Below are 18820 nucleotides of genomic sequence, written 5' to 3'. Positions count from 1 at the left end.
CTCAGTGCTCACCCCAAATTCTCCCATAGGAATTTGAGAACTCTGTTTCCTGTCACAGCGGCCCATTGAAGGGTCTCAGATGGGTCATCATTAGTCACTTGCAATTCTGCTTTTCCCCTGTAAAACCCAAGAGAAATTTAGAATATTTGGCTCTTCCCAGGCCACATCCCAGCATGGTGGGGAGCAATAGGATCCCCTGCTCCGGAGTCCTCCCATCGCGTGGGCACGGATGCGTCACGGGGCGGCTTAGGGTGGGGGCACGGGGCGGGGTGTGCTGGGGGTGTGGCAGAGCCTGGCTCACCTGCGGGGCGCTGGCAGCGTGGGCGGCACACAGACGGGCACACAGACGGGCAGGGAGCAGTGCTGGGCGGCTGGAGGTGGCATGGGGGCCACGGGCGAGCAGGGCACCAGCATCCAGGTGAGCTGGACAGCGGTGATGGGGGGCTCTGGGCCCTTTGCCAAACCCAGGGAGGGTTGTGGGGTGCTTTTCTGTGCCCCCAGTGTGGTCGTGGGAACAGGTGTAGGGGTGCCCTGGGTCTCCCTAACTCCCCCGAATTGGATCCCAATCCTAGCGCTTTGTTTTCATTGGTTTAAATCTCATTTAAAGGGGGAAGGAAGGAAGGAAGGTCTTCTCAAATCATGTTTTCCCAGCTGCTGGGAGAGCAACACCTCAAGCTGGTATGTCACATTGTGGAGGGGATAAGAGATTTTGTTATTTCTTTTCACTTTATAAACAGTAAAAGGTCTCCTCCAGCGTGTTTCCAGTTTGCTTACTCAGTGTTTCATGCATTTGACAGTTTCTGGTGCATAGGCAGTTTCTTCTATTGTTTGCAGGGATTTTTCCAGAGGGGAAACTTTTTTTTAACATTACAAAACCACAGAAACTGGCAGGAGGAATCTAGGGGAGGTACCGAATTGGAAACAGTTTTAAACTTTAAGGAACAGAAAAGAATGAAAGCAACAAGATTAGCTGAATCAGAGAGGAGCTGGGAATGTTTGTCCTTGTCACTTTTTGGCTGGGCCGGGATGGACGTGCATGGATGTTCCATGGTGGAAAGCAGTGTTTCCAGACCCAGGGTCTCCTGGAGCTGGATCTGCCCTGGGTTTCCTCCCTCCTGCTCTGTCCTGGTATCTGTGGAGCCGCCTTGCTGGTGTGGCAATGCCTTTCCACTCTTGCAGCAGGATTTGGCCCCAGCCCTTGCCAGGTGTTGGCTCATCGTTTACAGCTTGACAGGCAGCAGGAGCGGTGCCCGCAGGACTTTGTGTGGGAGGACATGCCCAGTGCCCATCCCCATCCCACCCCTTGCCGTGGCGTGGGTCAGCTTCACCCTGGCCACTTCTGCATCCAAGCCACCGGTGGTGGAAAGAGCCTGGATATCTTTTTTCCACTGACATATGGCAGTGCTGCAAGGTTCTTTCCGAGTATTCTTTCCCTTTCTCTTCCCGGCTGGCTGAATGAGCTGTTTTCCCTCCTCCTGGCTCTGACCTTCCTGTGTGCTCGGCCGTGGGCTGCTGGATGCCGCTGGCGGGGGGAGCAGGCTGGCAGGAGCTGTCCCTGCAGGGAAGCAGGAGTTGGATGTGCACGGCACGGGAAGCGGCTGGGAGCTGGAGAACTGCCAGCACTGGGTAGTTTTTCCTCTTTTAATTAACGAACGGAAAACATGGAGCTCTCCTTTGGAGTGTGTTTTTGCTTTGGAGGAGAGGCACGCTGCCGATGGGGATGGGAAGAGCAGTGGGGATGGGCTCTGCCGCTCGGCAGCACCCGGGAGGTTGGTGCTCTGGGCACGGTGCCATGCAGGAGCAGCTGTGTTTGGAGTTTGTGGCTTGGGTTTTGCCTCCTCCCGAGTCCTCGTCTTAGTGCCGTTGGCACACAGTGTGTGTCACACCATGGGTTGCCATCAGACACCACGTTCCCTGCGCTGGGAAGGTTGAGTTTTCCTGTGTGCAGGAGGCTGAGCTCACACAGCTGCCTTCATGCCGAGGCTGCTGCAGTTTCCTGTGGTTCTCAACCATCGATTCCCCATGGTGCTGATCCCTGTTGAGCCATTTTCCGCTGTGCCTGAGTGTTTCTCTGCTGTTTCTTTGCAGGCCAAACCCATTTATGGTGGCTGGCTGCTGTTGGCCCCGGAAGGAACGGACTTTGACAACCCTGTCCATCGCTCCCGGGTGAGTGAAGTGAGACATCCCCTCTCTGTGACATGGGTGGGGGTGGCAGGAGGAGCAGCAAGGGCCTGTCCCTGCCCATGGGGGTGGCTGTGACCCCGGGAGTGCTGCAGGCACCTCCATGCACCCATCCCCTTGTGCAAAGCAGGAAGCTGAGAGATGTTTCCTGCAGCAAGGCTCAAATGCCTTCTCTGGGATGCAAGGTTTCCCATCCTGGGCAGCAGCCTGGGGCACTGCAGGTGCAGGTCAAGCTCAGTCTGTGCAATTTTATTGCTTGTTGCTTTTGCTTTTTGATGTTTTGATGCTGCTCTGGTTGGCCTGACACGTGCCACACTGGCAGGAAGGCTCTCAGGCCAGCAAGGTGTGGGCTGTGCAGCTCTGAGCTGTGCTTGGACCATCAGAAAGGCTCCCAGTTTTCCTTCAGGGCTTGGAAACAACTGCTTTATTTTCTGCACCTCCTCGTGAGTGTGCCCAGAGCTCTAGAGGGAGGCTGCATTCCATCCCAGAGTGCAGAAGCTCAGAAGGATGTGGCCAGGCTGATGTCCTTTCACTGCCGGCTTGTGACGAGGACTTTCAGCCTGTCCCCCCAAGCTTGTCTTGCAGGGAACTTGCTGCTGAGGCTGCCTGGATGGGGCTGTCTTGCATGTGCGAGGGATGGCAATGGGACATGAACCCTCTGTCATGCAGCCAAAATGCTCTTGGAGCTGTTAGTAATAAAAAAATCACTCCCGAATGAGCAAGAATTGAGTTCTGAGTTCAGCCTGGGGTATATGGGTCATTATTTGGAGTCACAGCTCATCACAGGCTTGCTGGCCTGACATAAAGGGATCAGGGGACCCATGTCTCCCCAGAACCCAGGCTGACTGCTAAGCTAGGGCCTGTGGAGGTCCACAAGGTGCTCTGTAGTTCTGCTTGTCCCTGAGCACCCTGGACTTTGCCCGAAGGGCTGAGAAAAGTGAGATAAGAATTGCTGCACTGGGGCTATGAATCCAGGACCTTTTTTATTTCAGCCTGCTCAACCAGTTTTTGCTCTTGGCTGAAAACAACCTGGCACACATGAAAAAAAAAGGCAGTTTTCCAGCCAGATCAGTTCTCCAATCTGATTTGCTGTGCAGCTGTAGAAGCAGCAGTGCCAGCCTGATGTCAGGATTGCCTGGGCAGTGCCATGCCAGAAGTGCAGCCACCATCCAAATTGAGCTCATGTGCTGCTGAGGGACATCTGACATGACACCCTGTCACCCACCAGCACTGGATGCTGGAATAGGTGGTGCAGGATGAAGCTGGCAGCTCAGAGCATTTAATTTGGGGATCCTTCTGGTGTCCCCAGAATTCCCAGCATGAAGCTGAGTCAGGATAGGTTTAGTTTGGATATCAGGAAAAGGTTCTTCCCCCAGAGGGTGGTGGGGCACTGAACAGGCTCCCCAGGGAATGGTTCTGGTCCCAAGGCTGCCAGAGCTCAAGGCAATCAGCATCAGGCAATGTGGTGTACACAGACCCTTGGCAGAGCTCTGCCAGCTCATGTGCAGCTCCAGTGCTCCCAGCAAGGCCCAGAGACTGGTAGGCACTGCCATGACCCACCTCGATGTCTTCTCTTGCAGAAATGGCAGCGTCGGTTCTTCATCCTCTACGAGCACGGGCTGCTGCGCTACGCCCTCGACGAGATGGTGAGTGCTGCCCGGCTGTGCCCAGGCTCTGGGGATCAGCTGGGTTATCTCCTGCCCTTGCAGTGCTCTGCCAGGCTGGAGGAGAGTTGCGCTCACTGGGTTTGACTCCACGCCAGGCTGGGTTTGTGTGGGAGCTCCGTGGACACTCTGCAGAGATTGGTGGGTGTTTTGGATGCATGTAGGTTCCACCTGGCGTGGGATTCATCAGCTGCCGACAGATCCCACGCTGGCAGGAAGTGCTGGAGGGGTTCCCCAAGGTCATCCCCCCTCCTTTTTGCCCTGTTCTCGGTGCCAGCTGGGTTTTGGTTGTGGTGAATCACCTTGGCAGTGTCCGAGAAGGAGGCCCTGCCTAGCGATGCCCGTGGAAAGTAGGTCAGCTGGAACGCCTTCCCACTGCTTGCCCGCCCTGGAGCTGCAGCTTGTCACCAGCACTGTTTCTGTCGGTAAAATGGGATCAAAGAAAGGGAAACTCATCCTCTGTGAGCTGCAGAGTGGGGCTGAAGAGCCCAGTGGGTCAATGCCAGGAGCACCCAGGATTGCTGAGTTATCCTGCTGGCTGCATGCACCCATGGGAGAGTGCCCAAGGCTGAGAGGGTCAGCACAATGAACAGCCATGTCCTGGCATCTGCCTGGGCAGGAGGCTCAGGAATCCAGCTGGGCACAGCACACCTGTGGGACAGGGACACATGGGGACCCGTGTCTGTGGCAGGGAGGCTCCCTGCAAGGTCTGTGTGCCTTGATTCTCCTCCAGTGCCTCCTGCGAAGGCACCGTGGGATGAGGAGGCACAGTGAGTGTGGCTCAGATTTCATGCTGTGTTTGTTTGTATTTTTACTTGGGGTTGGTCCAAGTGCCCTAAATAATTTAAATGTCTTTGGTAGGAGCAGTGGAGGCTTTAATAAATTTTCAGTGTCAGCAACCTGGCTCTGCACTGGGCTGGTGTTTCCTGTCCTACGCTGACAGGAGAGTGGTTTGTGTCTGGGTGGGGAAGGGACATGCCCCAAATTGAGGTAGAGGTGCAAGAATGCTGGGGAACACAATCTGGAGTATTTTTTTGCTGTTTTGAATCCTGAGGAGGTTGATGTGCCCCAGGTTCTTCTGTATCTGGGCAGAGGCAAACAGGCAGTGCCCCAGCCCTGTGCCAGAGGGGCCATTGCCAGGAGCACCCAGAGGACAGCAGAAGCATCCTGCAGTTCTCCAGGCACCTGTTGGGCTTTTTCCCCTTGAGAAGGGAGAAAGTGGAAAAATACAAACAAAAAGGGGAGATACACACGTGCAGCATGGAATGGTGTCCCAGGCAGTCTGACACCACTGTGCTGGTGCCTGGACTTGCTACCCTGTGCCCATTTGTAGTGTGATGGGTCCCAGAAGGGTCTGGCCTCAACATAGTCATAGATGGAGGAGACTGTCATGGATCCTTCCTCCTCACTGGGGTTTGACACATGGTGTAAAAATACCATCCTGTCCTTTCCATCCCTCCAGGTATGCCAGCTCCTTGCCGTGGCCCCACCACCTCCATGGGCTGGGCAGGAGTGATGGGGCTGGGACCTCATCCAGGGGGTGCCAGTAGACACACTGTTTTGTCACTTTGCAGTCCACTCAGGGATGATCTACCCTCAATGTGCCCCAGTTTCTCCCCAGGAGCTGGTGGGGGCTCTGTGGGAGCCTCGGTGCAGAGCAGCCTCTGGAGTGTGCGGGAGCTGGGCGGCAGCTGGCCAGAGACCTCCCAGGCAGCTGCAGGCTGGGATTGAATGGCTCTGCTTGAACCTTTTAGACATTAATTTTGTTGGTTTGGCAGTTTCTGCTCTTATTAAAAATGGAATTGGAGGGAGGAGTGAGCTTGGAAGGGGAGTCCTGATGATGGTGATGGAGATGTTCCTGTGCTTGGCCAGGGAGACTCTGCTCTGGGCTCCCAGCAGGTTGGAGAGCAGTGGGGTGTGGAGGGGCAGCTCAAAGCCCAGCCTCAGGTTGGGGAGACCTCAGGAAGTCCCCAGAGGTGTTGGTGCTATGGTACTCAGAGGCCATGGGATGGGGAGCCTTGAGCACAGGACCCACCCATGGGGTGGGTCAAATTTGGTGTTGGATTGGAGCATTTTGGGCGTGGAAGGTGGGACAAGCAGGCATCAGCTGCCCTGCTGGCATCCATCTCTCTCCTGAGACCTGTCCACAGACATCCCTGAGCTGATCCTGAGTCTGCTCCTGCTTGGCCACCTTCTTTCTGTGTGTCCTTCGTTCTGTCTGTCCTTTCTCTGCCGTATTTCCAGTCTGAAAACAAAATGAGTTCTGTGCAATGGCTGCAATGGGGAGAATTTACACAGGCTATGGACCTTCATCCCCCTGAACCAGGCTGAGCTGCCAGACTCTCTCCCTGGGGTCTCCCTCTTGCATGCTGGGTGCAGGTGGTGGCACCCAGAGCCAGCCTGGCCACTGGGAATGCCCAGCAGATGCCACCCCCTTCCCCTCTGGGGACTGTGCCAGCAGTCGTTCCCAGCTCTGCCGAGCCCTGGCTAAGCTGAGCCTGCTCAGACGTGCAGAAATTCCTGCCTCCCAACTGTGGGTGGAGGTGGAGGTTGTGTGATCACTTGGGGTTGCCTTCCCACGCTGAACACCCACAATTGCACCCTGATGGTGGCTTCCTCCTGCTGTTTGATAAACCTTCGTGCTGGGCCAGATGATGGCAGGGCTTGATGCTTCTCTGCAGAAGCTAGAGGATGAGGGGAAGGCAGCAAAGAAAGTGATGTGAAGTCGGGGACAGGCTTGTAATTGAGCTGCTGTGTTGTGAGAATCCAAGGGCAAGTTTCAGTTCTCCTGGTAAAACACCCTGTGGTCTCCAGTGAAACCACTGCTGTGGGAGAGCAGCCTGGCATGGCGGTGCTGGGGTGGTCTGGGAGGTTTTTGTTGGGGTTTGGGAGCTGCCACAAGAATAGTGCCGTGCTCAGGGGCCAGAGCCAGCGAGTGGCAAGTGCAGAGCTTTTGCCTCCTTTTGTTTTGATTGCTGCGGTCTATAATTAGCGGCTAAGGTCTCTATAAATAGAGCCCGTCTGCGTGGGAATGGAAAGGCAGGAGGGGTTTGGAGGGATGGAGAGAGCTGCCATGGCTCTCCCTGGGCCTGCAGGTGGGCCTGTGGCCTCAGGCATTGCCTGGGGATAGATCCAGCCCCCTGGCTTGGGCAGGTCAGAGGAGAGCATCTGGATCTCCAGCCCAGCTTCTTAATGACTCACTGCATGTCCAGAGCCAAGCCTTGTCTCTGTGCCTCAGTTTACCCCTGTGCTACTTCTCTTCAGCTGGGGCTTGTACTAGGTTGTCATTTTGCATCTTCCCTGGGATGTGTGTCACTTCAGGCTTCCTTTTGGTAGCTGAGACTATTAATTTTGAGGTTTTTTGTTTTGTGCATATGCTGGTTTGAAAACAGGACAAAATTTAGGCTCGTCTGGGAGCATCTCAAACTTGCTGGTGCTGTGGATGAGAGCCAAGGTGAGAGCATCTTCTGGATGGGCTCTTTTAGTTTCCCTGCAGGGATTCAGAGGAGCATTCCTGGGCATGACATACCCTTTTCCCAACAAACTGACCTCACTCTGTGTCTGGCATTTCCCAGCTTGGTGAAGCGTGAGGATGGGCTGTGAGCCCTAACTCTACCCTGCCCCTTACTTTCTGGAGTCGAATTGCTTTCTGAAATTGGGAAGGGATCTAAGAGGATGCTTAAACCAATAGTCAGCCACCTCAGTACCAGAATTTGCTGGGGTTAGGTGGTTGTGTCCTCCGTGGTGGCATTGCAGACCCTTCCTGAGCTAACAGCAGGGTGGTTCTGCTCCTAAATCAGGAACTCAGATGGATCATAATGTCATTAACCTCAGTAAAATGGAGCAGCCATCCGTGTTCCAGCCTGTGATGGCAGGGAGGGAGGTCAAGAGGGAGCTGGGAGCTGATGGGACTGGGGTAGGATGAAGAGCGAGGCCAGCCTGGCATCTGGGAATGGTTAGGGGAGCAGTAGGACCCCTAGGCTGGGTGTATAAATAGGAGAAGAGAGGCCAGCTCAGAGGTGGGAGGTCTGGCACTGCACAGCAGGGCTGTGGGGTCACATCTGGAGACCTGCTTGGCCTGCTCCCAGCCACAGAAACCTAAGGAATTGATAAATGGGTAAAAAAAGGAGAATGGTGTAAGCGTTGGTGGCAGCTGGCGGGGGATCAGAGGAAGGGATGCATGCTCAGTAATGCTGTGATCCACAGACCTGTGTAATTATTGTTTCCTAATTCACCCCCCCTCCAAAATCCTCTTTATTTGGAGGAAATGGGCATTTTTAAATGTCACCGTCAGCAGAGCTGCACCGCGTTAATTTTCATTGTAGTTCCCTCCTTTGTCATCTGTATTGTTTTAAGAAGCCAAGAACCCGTGTGTGTGTTTTTTTTCCTCCTTTTCACATCAAAGCAGTTTACTTCAGTTTTGGCACAGAATTGAAATTCATTGGCAGGGATTAAAAACGAACCTTAAACATCCTGGCCCCTCTGTCCTTACTTTTTCCACACGTTTTGCCATTTAAGTGTTTCAACCTTTCCCTGCCTCCTCCTCCGTGGGAGCACTAGGCTTTACAAACCCCATTCCCCTCATTCCCAGTGGTTTCCCCTCATGGACACAATTTTGCCAGTGCCTCTGTTTGCCAGATCAAGACTTTCAGTTTCTGTTTAGCATAAAAAGCTTTTGGCTTGAATCAAAGCATGTTTGAAATTTAAAGCAAGCAGAGACAGGAAGGCTGGATGGGAGTGACTGTGTGAGGCTCAGATGGTGACAGAGACCCCCATCCCAGTTTTTTTTTCCAAGACTGGATGTAGTCAAGTCAGGGTGGGCCCTGCAGGGTGGACAATGAGCTGTGAGGAGGTTTTATGTGGGATGTTTGGTGCATATCTCAAAGATGATGCAGTAGCAATAAGGAAATGATGGGAAAATTGGGAAGCTGAGATCTTTCCTCCTTCAGAGAAGCTGGGCAGCAAAGGGGCATCCGAAGTCAGGGTGCAAGAGAGAGGGGACAAAGCACATCCTTGTGACTACTCTAAAGGAGATGCAGAGACAGCACAAGTGCTGGTGACTCTGCACAGAGCTCAAGAGATCTTTGATGAAGTTGTTGTGTTTAATTTTCAGTACTGATTTGGGGGAAAAAAAATCCATGAACCTACAGGGAGCCCTGGGAACTCATTCCCGGGACATCACTGAAGCCAGGACCAAGCAGCCTTGAAGGGGGTGGGAGGAGGATACAGAGATCTTAATTTGTGGTTTTATATTAATGTCTGTCTTGATGCTGATCCAGGTGTCATTACTGGGCTTGGGTGTGGGGATCCCATAACAGTGACTTTGGGGGATTGGTGCCTTCCCATTTTTCTCTGCTCCAAGTGTCTGGCCCCAGTTGCTGCTGGAGGTGGGTCCTGCTGTCAGGACACCTGTGGGCTTCTCCAGGAATGATTCCCTACAGTGCTGAACCCTCTTCTGTTTTATGTCTTTTAGTTTGGCTCAGTGTGTTTGAGAAGGCAAAACTGCTGAGCTGCAGAAGGGCGGTTTGGGGGGACTGAGGGAACAGGAAAGGGATAGATTCAGTGTGAGTTCTGGCAACTGACAATGGCCAGTGACCATCACTGGAACCCCAAAAGTGCCTGCATTTATTGTAAGCTTTGGAGAACACTGTTGTCCACATCCAAGCCCCCCGAGAAGGACATTTTGTGGCTGCAGGACCCTCTCGGGTGAGGCCCCAGTGTGAAACAGTCCGTGGTGGGAGGTTTGGGAGTTAACAGGCAGAGAGAGGATGAAAGCAGAGTTGGGAAAGCTCGATTCAGCCAGCGACCTCCTAACACAAGCTGCTTTGATGACCTGGCCCAGGTGCTTCCTTCCTGGAAACAACACAGCCCCTATTGTCTTCTGCAGGGCGAGCCACAAAGCTGGAATTGCTCTTAGGCTGAGCAGCGAGGACAGGTTCAAGTGGCTCCATCCTTCTGCTTTTTCCCCACTCCTCATCCCTTGGGATCTAGCAAAGACGTTTGTGTAGAAGACGTGTGCCAGAGCAGCGAGGGAAGTGAGCTGGAGTTTAGATTGCATTTATCTTGTTCGTGGGGGGCAGAGTGAAACAGGCACTTGTAGCAGCCGGAGTTCCTTTGTGACTCCTGGACTTGTGGCTTCCAGCCTGGCTGCGGGCTCTTGGTGAAGGAAAAATTGTACCTACTGTAAAAGGTTAACGTGGAAATCAAGCTCTGGTGGCATTTAAGAGGGAGGATGTCAGGGCTGGCAGTGAAATGACACAGCTAAGGCTGAGCAGTTACCCTCACACAGGCCCTGTGATCCCCCAGGCAGCAGGGGAAGGGGCTGCAGCAGTGGGTGCTTGATCTAGCTCTTTCCAAGCTGAAGCAGTGCTGGGCTCCCAGGCATCCCCCAGCCCCAGGATGGCTGTGCCAGTTTGCAGACACGAGAATGACCAAATCACCCAAAGAACCAACAAAATCACCATTTTTTTCCCCTGCTGTTGTTTGGTGCTGGGGAGGGGGTGAGAAACGAGGGGCCTGCAGAACGATCCTGAGCCCACCAGCTGCAACCATGTGGTGGGGATGAGGTCAGGTTTAATTCTTTCCAGCCCTGTCGTATTCCACTGGATCAGGTCAGTGAGAGCCACTAGTGGGCTGTGGGCTACAGGTTGGGTGATGCTGGGCAGTAGCATCCCAGCAGCTGGCACATCCCTGTTCCTGCTAATGGTCATGAGCTATCCTGGCACTGACTGGTGGGATTCAGTGCTGCAAACCCCTCAGTGACAGCTCAGAGAGGACGACGAGGACGTGAATGGAACAAGGCAACAAAGCTGCTCCAAAAATCAAAGCGCGTTCCCCTTTTTTTTTCCCCGGCAGAGATCCTGCATTCATTGATTGTTGACATGACATATGTGGGTTGGAGAAAGGCAGCGGCAGCTTCTGGCAGGGGAGGAAGGGGCTGGGGGGGCTGGAGGGGCTCTGCAAGCCGAGATGCTGATTACCAGGGGCAGCAAATAGCTTGCAGCTGCCTCCGCTCAACACGCTCTTTGTGGCGCTTGCAGCCACTCTTTGGACGCAGCTATTTTTAATTTCCCCAAGCGCGCACAAAGCAAAGGGGGTGGGCGATGCCGCCGGCGTCCCCCCTTCCTGCCCCCCGCTCCCACCCCTTTCCCAGCCAGCCCTGCGCTTCCCGGCTTCCTCCCACCCTCCGGGGAATGTGGGGAGCTGCACTCCCTCTTTTTTCGGTTTTCTCTTTTTTTCTCTTGGGTCCGCGTTGGGAGCCGTCCTTGGCTTCCCCACACCCTGCGCCAGTGTGTGTGCGGGGAGCTGGGAAAATGCAGAAATAAATAAATACGCAATTAGGCAGGCGTCCAGCCGTGGAGGGGGGCGTGCTGCAGAAAGAGGCTCCGGCCAAATTTTGGAATGCCTGAGAAAGCGGCTGGAGCTGTGGGTGAGCGCGGGGTTGTGGGCTTCCCACCGCTGCTCTCCTCCCGATGTAGAAGGGGTGGCTGCGACCCCCGAGGAGGAGGAGGGAGGGTGGCAGCTCCCAGCTTTGCTCTTGGGGGGCTTCTCTCCCCCTGGCATCTCACTGAGTCCAGAACAAGGTGTATTTGTGCTGGAGCTGTGATGAGAGCAAAGGGTCTCAGCCCCTGGCGTGCTCTTGCCTGGGCTGAGGAGCGATTTTTCCGCCGAGGTGTGCCCTCTGTTCAAGCAGCAACACGGTTTGGGGTTAATAAATTACTTATTTGCAGTCCTTGTTTCTCTGTTAGGTAAGCATTGGTGAATATGATATTTCTGCTTTATCCCAGGCATGAATTATTCATCAGGTTTGGAGGCTGTAAAAGGGACGTCGTCAGGTTAAAACTTGCGTGGAGACAAGCCGAGGTCTTCAGTGAGGTTTTGTAAACGGCTTTTCTCAGGGCTACCAAATGCAGAGTTTTTGCAGGAGTCTTCCCCTTTTTGTCTGTATTGTTTTGAGGCATTTCTGGCGAAAAATGAGAATTTCCAGGCAGGTTTGATTGTCGGTCTTGCTGATAGAGTTATCATGGGCTGCAAGATACAGAAGTTGAAAAAAAAAAAAGCCATCAAAATACTGTTTTTCCTTCATGCTGGACCAGGTAACAGTGTGTGAATGTGCTCTTGTTAATATGTATTTTTTAAGACCTTTTTACTTTGACCTGTTCCTTCAAAGCCACAGAGGAGGCTCTTCCCTGCAGTCACTGAAGTCTGACTGCAAGTAGGTAATGAGATAAAACAGCCAGACAGCCTCGCTGAAAGTTAAAATTACCATAGGTATATCACGTGTGTGGCAACTTCACTTACCCTTCACCTCCTTCCTGCAGGATCTGATCCAGGAGCTGGTTTGTCGGAGTGTGTTAGCAGGCTTGTGCTCTGCCGCCCGCCGCAGGCAGCACAGCTCCTCTGAGGCCTCTTGTGCTGCTCCAGGAGAGCAGCTCTGGGGACAGAGGTGCTGCATGTGGGGCTTGGGGTGCTCTGGGGGCTGCAGAAAGCTGGGAAGGTCCCACCTTCCATGGAGGTTTTCTTCCCCCATGTTTTCCTGGCATGCACCCCATGGCCATGCCCTGTCTCTGCTGCCATTGGGGCACCGCATGGGGCTGCAGGGAGGAAATCCTTCCCTGTGAGGGTGGTGAGGCACTGGCACAGATTCCCAGAGAAGCTGTGGCTGCCCCTGGATCCCTGGAAGTGTCCAAGGCCAGGTTGGACAGGGCTTGGAGCAACCCGGGCTAGTGGAAGGTGTCCCTGCCCATGTCAGGAGGTTGGAACTGGATGGGCTTTAAGGTCCCTTCCAACCCAAAACTATTCTGGGATCCTCTGACATGATCCTGAGGGTATTGGCTCTTGCTCTCCCCAAGCCTTGGGTGCTGTGGCTCTCCACGATTTTACAGCCAAACAGAGCCCTGGCAACCTGCAGTGAGGCTGTGGGCTACTGTCCTACTGTGACCCATTGCTGTCCCCACTCTCCTCCCAGTTCCCTGCAGAGGAGACAAGCATGAGAGAGGAGAAAGGCACACAGGATGGTTTTAGAAACGTCCCAACAGCATCCTGAGCTTGTACGGGATTTCCACCTGTTGTGATGGTGTGACTGGGGAGAAAAGGTGGGGTTTTGGAGCACACCCAGCCTTGGCCCTTTCCTCCACTTTCCATCAGCCCTGTTGCGATCGCATCGATAAAGTCACAGGGATCACCAGGGCGCTGGGGAGCTACTGGGATATAATTAGGGTTTTGGTTCACTTTCCTGGCTGCCTTCCCATTAGGGGAGGGACAGCAGGGATTATGGATGGAGCAGATGTGTGGAGGGAGGGGACGTTGGGCTTGCATGGGTGGTTAATGCCATGTACAGGCCAATGCTGGGGGGGGTGAAGTCTGTCATCCCAGGCATGGGGGATAGAGAAATCTCTTGGGCTCATCCCCCTCACATGCACTAGCCCCAGGTTGCTCCTCTCTGCTGGGATTGCACAGCTGCTCCCGAAGGAGAGGTTGGGGAGTGAGTGCTCCTGGGAGCAGCTCACTGCTATGAACTCCCTCCTCTCCCTGTACTCCTCTACCCAAGCCAGATGTGAGCAGCAGGTTTAGGGAGAAAATGCTGCTGCTCTGGGACAGCTCCAGCAGCCTCGTGTATTATTCTCAAATTTTTCCTGGGCATTTAAAGCCTTTTTTACCCCAGGTGCCACTTGCCTGTGAAGCAGGTGGTGCCTGCTTGGTCAGGACAGCTTTTTGCCGTCAGTGTTGGTGCCTCCACCACCTCATGCATGTGGCAGCAAAGCCCAGCTCGAGCTGTTGCTGGGTGGTCTCCTTGCTCCCCAGCAGCCATGTGTGCCTGTTGGGAACTCTTCTCCTTGGAACTGGCCAAGAAGCTCACATTTTGTGCTGTTTAGTGGGATGGCCAACGGTGAAAATTTGGAAAACCCTCCCCAGCTGTCATCTCAGCTTTTGGGAAGGTCTGCAGTGTCCAAGCTTGTCTTGAGGCTTTGGGAGCAACGCAGGGCAGGTGTGGGGTTTTCCATAGGGGTGTGGGGTGCAGGATGGGGCTGTTGCTTGGTTAGCCAAGCCAAGCCAACCTCTCTGGCTTGGGTTGGTCCTCACACCTCCAGCTGCAGACCCCCAAGCGCCCTGGGAGCCCAGCCTCCTGGTATTCCCAGCCCGGCAGGAAGCTCTGCAAAGCTCATAAGAGCGGCGCTGGGGAATAATGAGATTTCCAGACTAATTTGGCCGGATTCAAGAACTTCCACTGGAGCATCTGCGCCCGTGGGAGTTGCCTGAGCCTCCGGTGGATCTGGTGCTGCTGATCCCCAGGGCTGTCCTCTCCTCCTCTGCAGTCATTGAGCGCCAGTACAAGACCCTGTGTTGACAGTCCTAGGGGGTGAAGGTGGGAAAGCCAGTGCAGGACCTGAAATTATCCAGAGCTCCAGGTGATGGCTGTTGGAGGTGGCTTTTCATGGCTGTGCTAGTGATGGTGGCTTGGTTCTTTGTCTTTGCACCAGTTCCTCTGCTCGGCTGCATTTGCAGGAAGGTTGTGGGATGGCTGGAAATGAGAAACCCATTCCTCCTTCCCCTCTAGGCTGGAGAGGAGATGGATTCACTTAGGGGGAAGTACAGGGATTTGATTGATTTAATTTGCCGCTTTCCTTGGATGACAATTACCTTGATCATGTTTCCCTCACTCCCATGAAGCAAAAATCCAGGTCCAGCTGTGATGGAACAGGGCTGCCCAACATGGGTAGAGGTCATCCTGCCTCGATCCAAGCTTTCCTCTTCCCGAGCTGTGTCCAAAAGTGGCATGACTGTGTGTATGCCCACCTAAGGTGTGGGTGACCTTAGGGAGATGTGGTTGCTGGTGTTTGGTGAAGCCCCTGGCTGCTGGGGAGGGCTGTGTGAGCTGACAGGCATGGAGGTGGTGGTGAGCTCCTGCACATGTGTGCCTGGCATGCGGTGCAGGGACCACCTGGGATTTGTCTCCTGCACTGAGGGGGTGGAGGATAAAGTTGACAAGGCCAATTTGGAGCAGTGCAAATTAAAATTCAAGTATCAGGATGCAAATGAAGCCCATTTTCCCTTCCCGCTCCCAGACGACTGCTGTTCCCTCTCCAGGAAACTCCTGCCATGATCCCTGCACCAAGCTCTGGTCCCTCCATGGTCTTGCCAGGTTTTTGCCATCGGGCTGATTACCATGACAACTTGCTGGAAGGCTGCAGATATTTGCTTCCCCTTTGGCTGTTGTGCCTGTGTGTCGGGGAGTGGGGAGGATGCCACGCTGGCAGCTGCGAGCAGATGGGGTCGGATCTGTTATCATGTATTCTTCCCACCCCCCTCCTCGGAGGGGAGGAGATTTTGCATTTTAAATGCATCTAAATCCCATAGAGCAAGGGGAAAGAATAACTGTTGGGTTTGCAGGGCTGTGAGGTGGTGGCTTTTGCACTGCAGGACCGGCAAGTGCCTGTGCATTGCTGGGCTTCTACCATGGTCCCCAAAGAGTTGGGACAGGGCTTGAGTGGATGCTCCAGGCTTTGTGCAATGTTTGGCTGTTGCTTTGGTCCCACAAACAGCTGGGATGGCAGTTCAGAGCAGCCCTGGATCCCCCATTCTGGTCCTTCTTATCACGGTACCAGTGTTTTCTGCATCTCTCCCTCTTCTCTCCAGTGGTGCTGGAAGTGGAATGTGCATATCCATGGGTGCAAGCTTCCCTGAAAGGCTCCCTGGATTTGTCGACGCTGCTGAGAGCCCAGAGGGTCAGACCCCACTCCTGAGAGAGGTTGAACCCACTTGGTGACCACTTGGTGACCCTCCCTGCCCAGCATGGGTGCTTGTGCCAGGACTGGATATGGCTGTTCCCACCACGCACAGACCCCTCAGAGGCCGTTCAGCAGGAAAGAGGTTAACAGGAAGGAGGCAGGCTAGGCTCTGGCTGCCAACTCCGACCCTGCTTTGGAGTGGGGAGCAGCTGGGAGCTGTAAGAGCAGTGCGAAAATAGCCTTATAAGGCCAAGACAAGCCGGCTCCAGGCTCTGCACAGCCCCGGCTGGGCTCGCTCCCCTCCAGCACCCGCTTGCCGGATGGGTGCCCTTGGGGACAAGGCTACAAAATGGCATGTGTGGCCCCAAACTTGCTGCCTGGGCACCCCTGGGATGGGTGCTGCCCGTGCCTGGCTGAGGTGGCACTGGGTGGGAGAGGAGCCCAAGGGTGCTCCCGGCCAGTCTGCAGGCAGCTCCCGGCCTCCCTCAGTGTTTAGACTCGCTGTCTGTGGACATAAACACCGACTCTGCTTTAAAGTGGCCCCTGGCTGAACTCTCCTGCCCAGCCCCTGCACTTCACCCCCTTCTCAAAGTGCTCCCGGGGAAGAAAATTCCTTCCAACTGGCAGAAGGGGAGCTGATGTTGTTTTATGTCCTGGTGGAGGCTCAGGAGGGCTCTTCAGGGGCTGGCATGCAGGGACAGGTGTGTGTGGCACTTGCTAACCCATCCTACCTCCTTGGGATGGGTGACCTGGGGCTGTGGGGAATTCCTTCAGCAAAACAAATCTCAGGATTTGTTACCTGTGATGAACAAGCCAGGGTCAACAGTGGGGAAATCTGGGGTGGGGCTGGAGGAAATGGCATTTATGGCATTTATCAATCTATGGAGTGTTATTGCATTGCTGGCTGCACACCAGGGCGAGTGTCCTTGTCCTCTCCTTGTGCTGGCACAGGTTTGCTGCCAGTGCAAAGGCACGTTGGCACGTGTCAAGCCCACATCTGCAGAGCACTGCTCGTGTCTCCATCTGTGAAAGGCGTGATGGCTTCTGGCAGGCTGGTGAATCCAGGCATTGGTGACATTTGGGGGCATCTTCCCGTGTTTCTTGCACAGGGGCACAAGGTGTGAGTACTGAAGTGCAGGGGACACGTGTAGCTCAGTACCTCCCCGTGGATGTGGCACTTGATGATGTGGTTCAATGGTGAACATGGTGGTGGTGCTGGGTTGGTGGTTGGACTTGATGATCTTAAAGGTCTTTGCCAACCTTTATGATTCTATGATTCTCCTGCCAGTGGTAAAAGCTTCTTTTTCCATTGCCTGGTGCACGGCCAGAGGTTTCTCAGTGGCTTTCACTGAGCAGTAGATGCTGATATGGGAAGTTTGCAGGTGGGAAAGGCATGTTCAGGTGGCTAAGAAGAGATACCTCTCTCTTGCTAGAATGGTACAGGTAAAACAGAGCTGCCATGGGGATGTGGGAGCACAACCTTCTGCTGCCCTTTGATGGGTGACAGCTCCAGTCCATCCTTTTGCAGAGCCCACAGAGGTTGTTTTCAAGAGCCTTTGTCTAATTTAATAAATCCAGGATGCTCAGCCTGCCAGCAGATCTATAAGTGTAATAAAATCCACCGCAGAGCTCCGGCCGTGCTGTGGCTCTATCGATAGCCTCATGCCTGGTGGCAGGGAGCCCAAAAGGCTCATTAAAGCCCTGCTGCTGTGCCAGCCATGCTGCCTGGCGCCTGGGCAGCCTGGGGCAGGCTGAGCCAGCCCTGTGTGTGCACAGAGCATCCCCAGCTAGGATTTGGGAGCTGTATCCCCAGCTGGGATTTAGGAGGTCATGCATAGCCTTGCATGGCTGAAAAGGGGTGACTCTACATCTGAAAAGGGATCCTCTGCAACTATGTGAGAGGTGGTTGTCAGGTGTAGTTTGGTCTCTTCTCACGGCTAACAAGTAATAGGATAAGAAGCGACAGCCTCAAGTTGCTCCAGAGGAGGTTTAGGTTGGATATTAGGAAAAATTTATTTACTGGAAGAGTGGTCAGGTGTTGGAAAAGGCTGCCCAGGGAAGTGGTGGAGTCACCATCCCTGGAAGTGTTAAAAAAACATGTAGATGTGGTGCCTAGGGACATGGTTTAGTGGAGGAGCTGGCAGTGCCCTGGGTTAATGGCTGGAGATGTTTCCACTTTATTCTATAAATTCTATTACTTTTCAAGGAGTTGATGCTTTCTTGACAGCCTCCAGGTGGGAATGGTGAATGTGGCTCTGGTTTGGGCTCCCAGTGCCCTGCCTGTCCAAGCTGTGTCAGTGCCCTTGCCCAGACTTGTCTCCACGTTGCCCTGATGTGCCTGTGACAATGGGACAGCAGAATCTTTCTTCCTTCTGTTTGCATCCCGCCTGGAGCACAGTGATCAGCTGAGCCTGGGCACCGGGATGGGTGAAGCTTTTAGCAAACACAAGAGCTGCCTTTGCAGAGCACTCGAGAGTGCTGCGAGTGAGCAGCGCTCGGCAGCCACCCTTATGAATATTTTAGCTGGGAGAATTAACATTTGTCAAGACACATTTATGGAGGCAGCGTGGATGTCTCTTCCCCAGGCGCCTCTGGCTCGCTGCTGCTCCGGGGCAGTGCTGGGAGCCAGGGCAGAGCCAGCTAAATCCTGAGCCCAGAGTGGGACAGCAGAGCTGTGATCTCCCCCGGGACAGCCAGGCCCTGGTGCCAAGGCAACCAGCCCGCCATGCGAGATAGACAAATGGTTGTGGGTTTTTTTTTTTCTCTTCCCCTCCTGGTTCTTGGCAGAAAGTAAAATGTCCCTTTTGTTTGGCTTCCTCCTCCCCCTGCCCCATCGCTTTTCTTTAAAGGTTGTGTTCCAGATTTCATCAACCCACGTTGTGTAATAGCCCCAGAGAATGGGCTGGGCACTGGCCATGTCCCACCAGGGCTGTGGCAGAGTCCCTCCTCGGGAGTTTGACTGTGGGGTTACCTGCTCCAAAACACCCTGTGTACAGCTCCTGAGCAAAGCTCCCTTGTATTTTGTATTGAGCTCCCATGAGCCCCATGTGTTAGAAATGGCAGGGAAGGTCCTTGGAAAAAATTCTGAGATTTTTGAATCTACACAACCCTATTTTTCACCTCAAATAATTCTGTTTTTCTACCTCAGCCCTGCAATGCCTTATGGAAATGAGGGACTTTGCAGATAAACCCTTTTGATTCAACTCCTATACCTGGGAGTTCACCCATGGAGCATCCAGCACTGTG

The 18820-nt window shown here is 54.0% G+C and overlaps 1 protein-coding gene across 9 annotated transcripts in view; it reads left to right on the top strand.

Annotated features, from left to right (window-relative positions):
- Nucleotides 1–18820, top strand: part of MPRIP (myosin phosphatase Rho interacting protein) — a 73772-nt gene that overhangs the window by 9179 nt on the left and 45773 nt on the right. For 8 of the 9 annotated variants that reach the window (XM_085074453.1, XM_085074449.1, XM_085074448.1 and 5 more), the window contains exons 2-3: nt 2089–2166; nt 3762–3827. In XM_085074453.1, coding sequence (XP_084930579.1) covers nt 2089–2166; nt 3762–3827 — 144 coding nt within the window. Of the gene's footprint in view, nt 1–296; nt 419–2088; nt 2167–3761; nt 3828–18820 lie in introns of those variants that run through there. The other variant, XM_085074452.1, reaches the window with a different exon arrangement.

Source organism: Lichenostomus cassidix, chromosome 14 (genome assembly GCF_008360975.1).
Source record: "Lichenostomus cassidix isolate B80296 chromosome 14, HeHo_3.0, whole genome shotgun sequence".
Classification (NCBI taxonomy): Eukaryota; Metazoa; Chordata; class Aves; order Passeriformes; family Meliphagidae; genus Lichenostomus; species Lichenostomus cassidix.
Note: the sequence above shows the minus strand (reverse complement) of the source record. Positions and strands in the feature narration are given on the sequence as shown.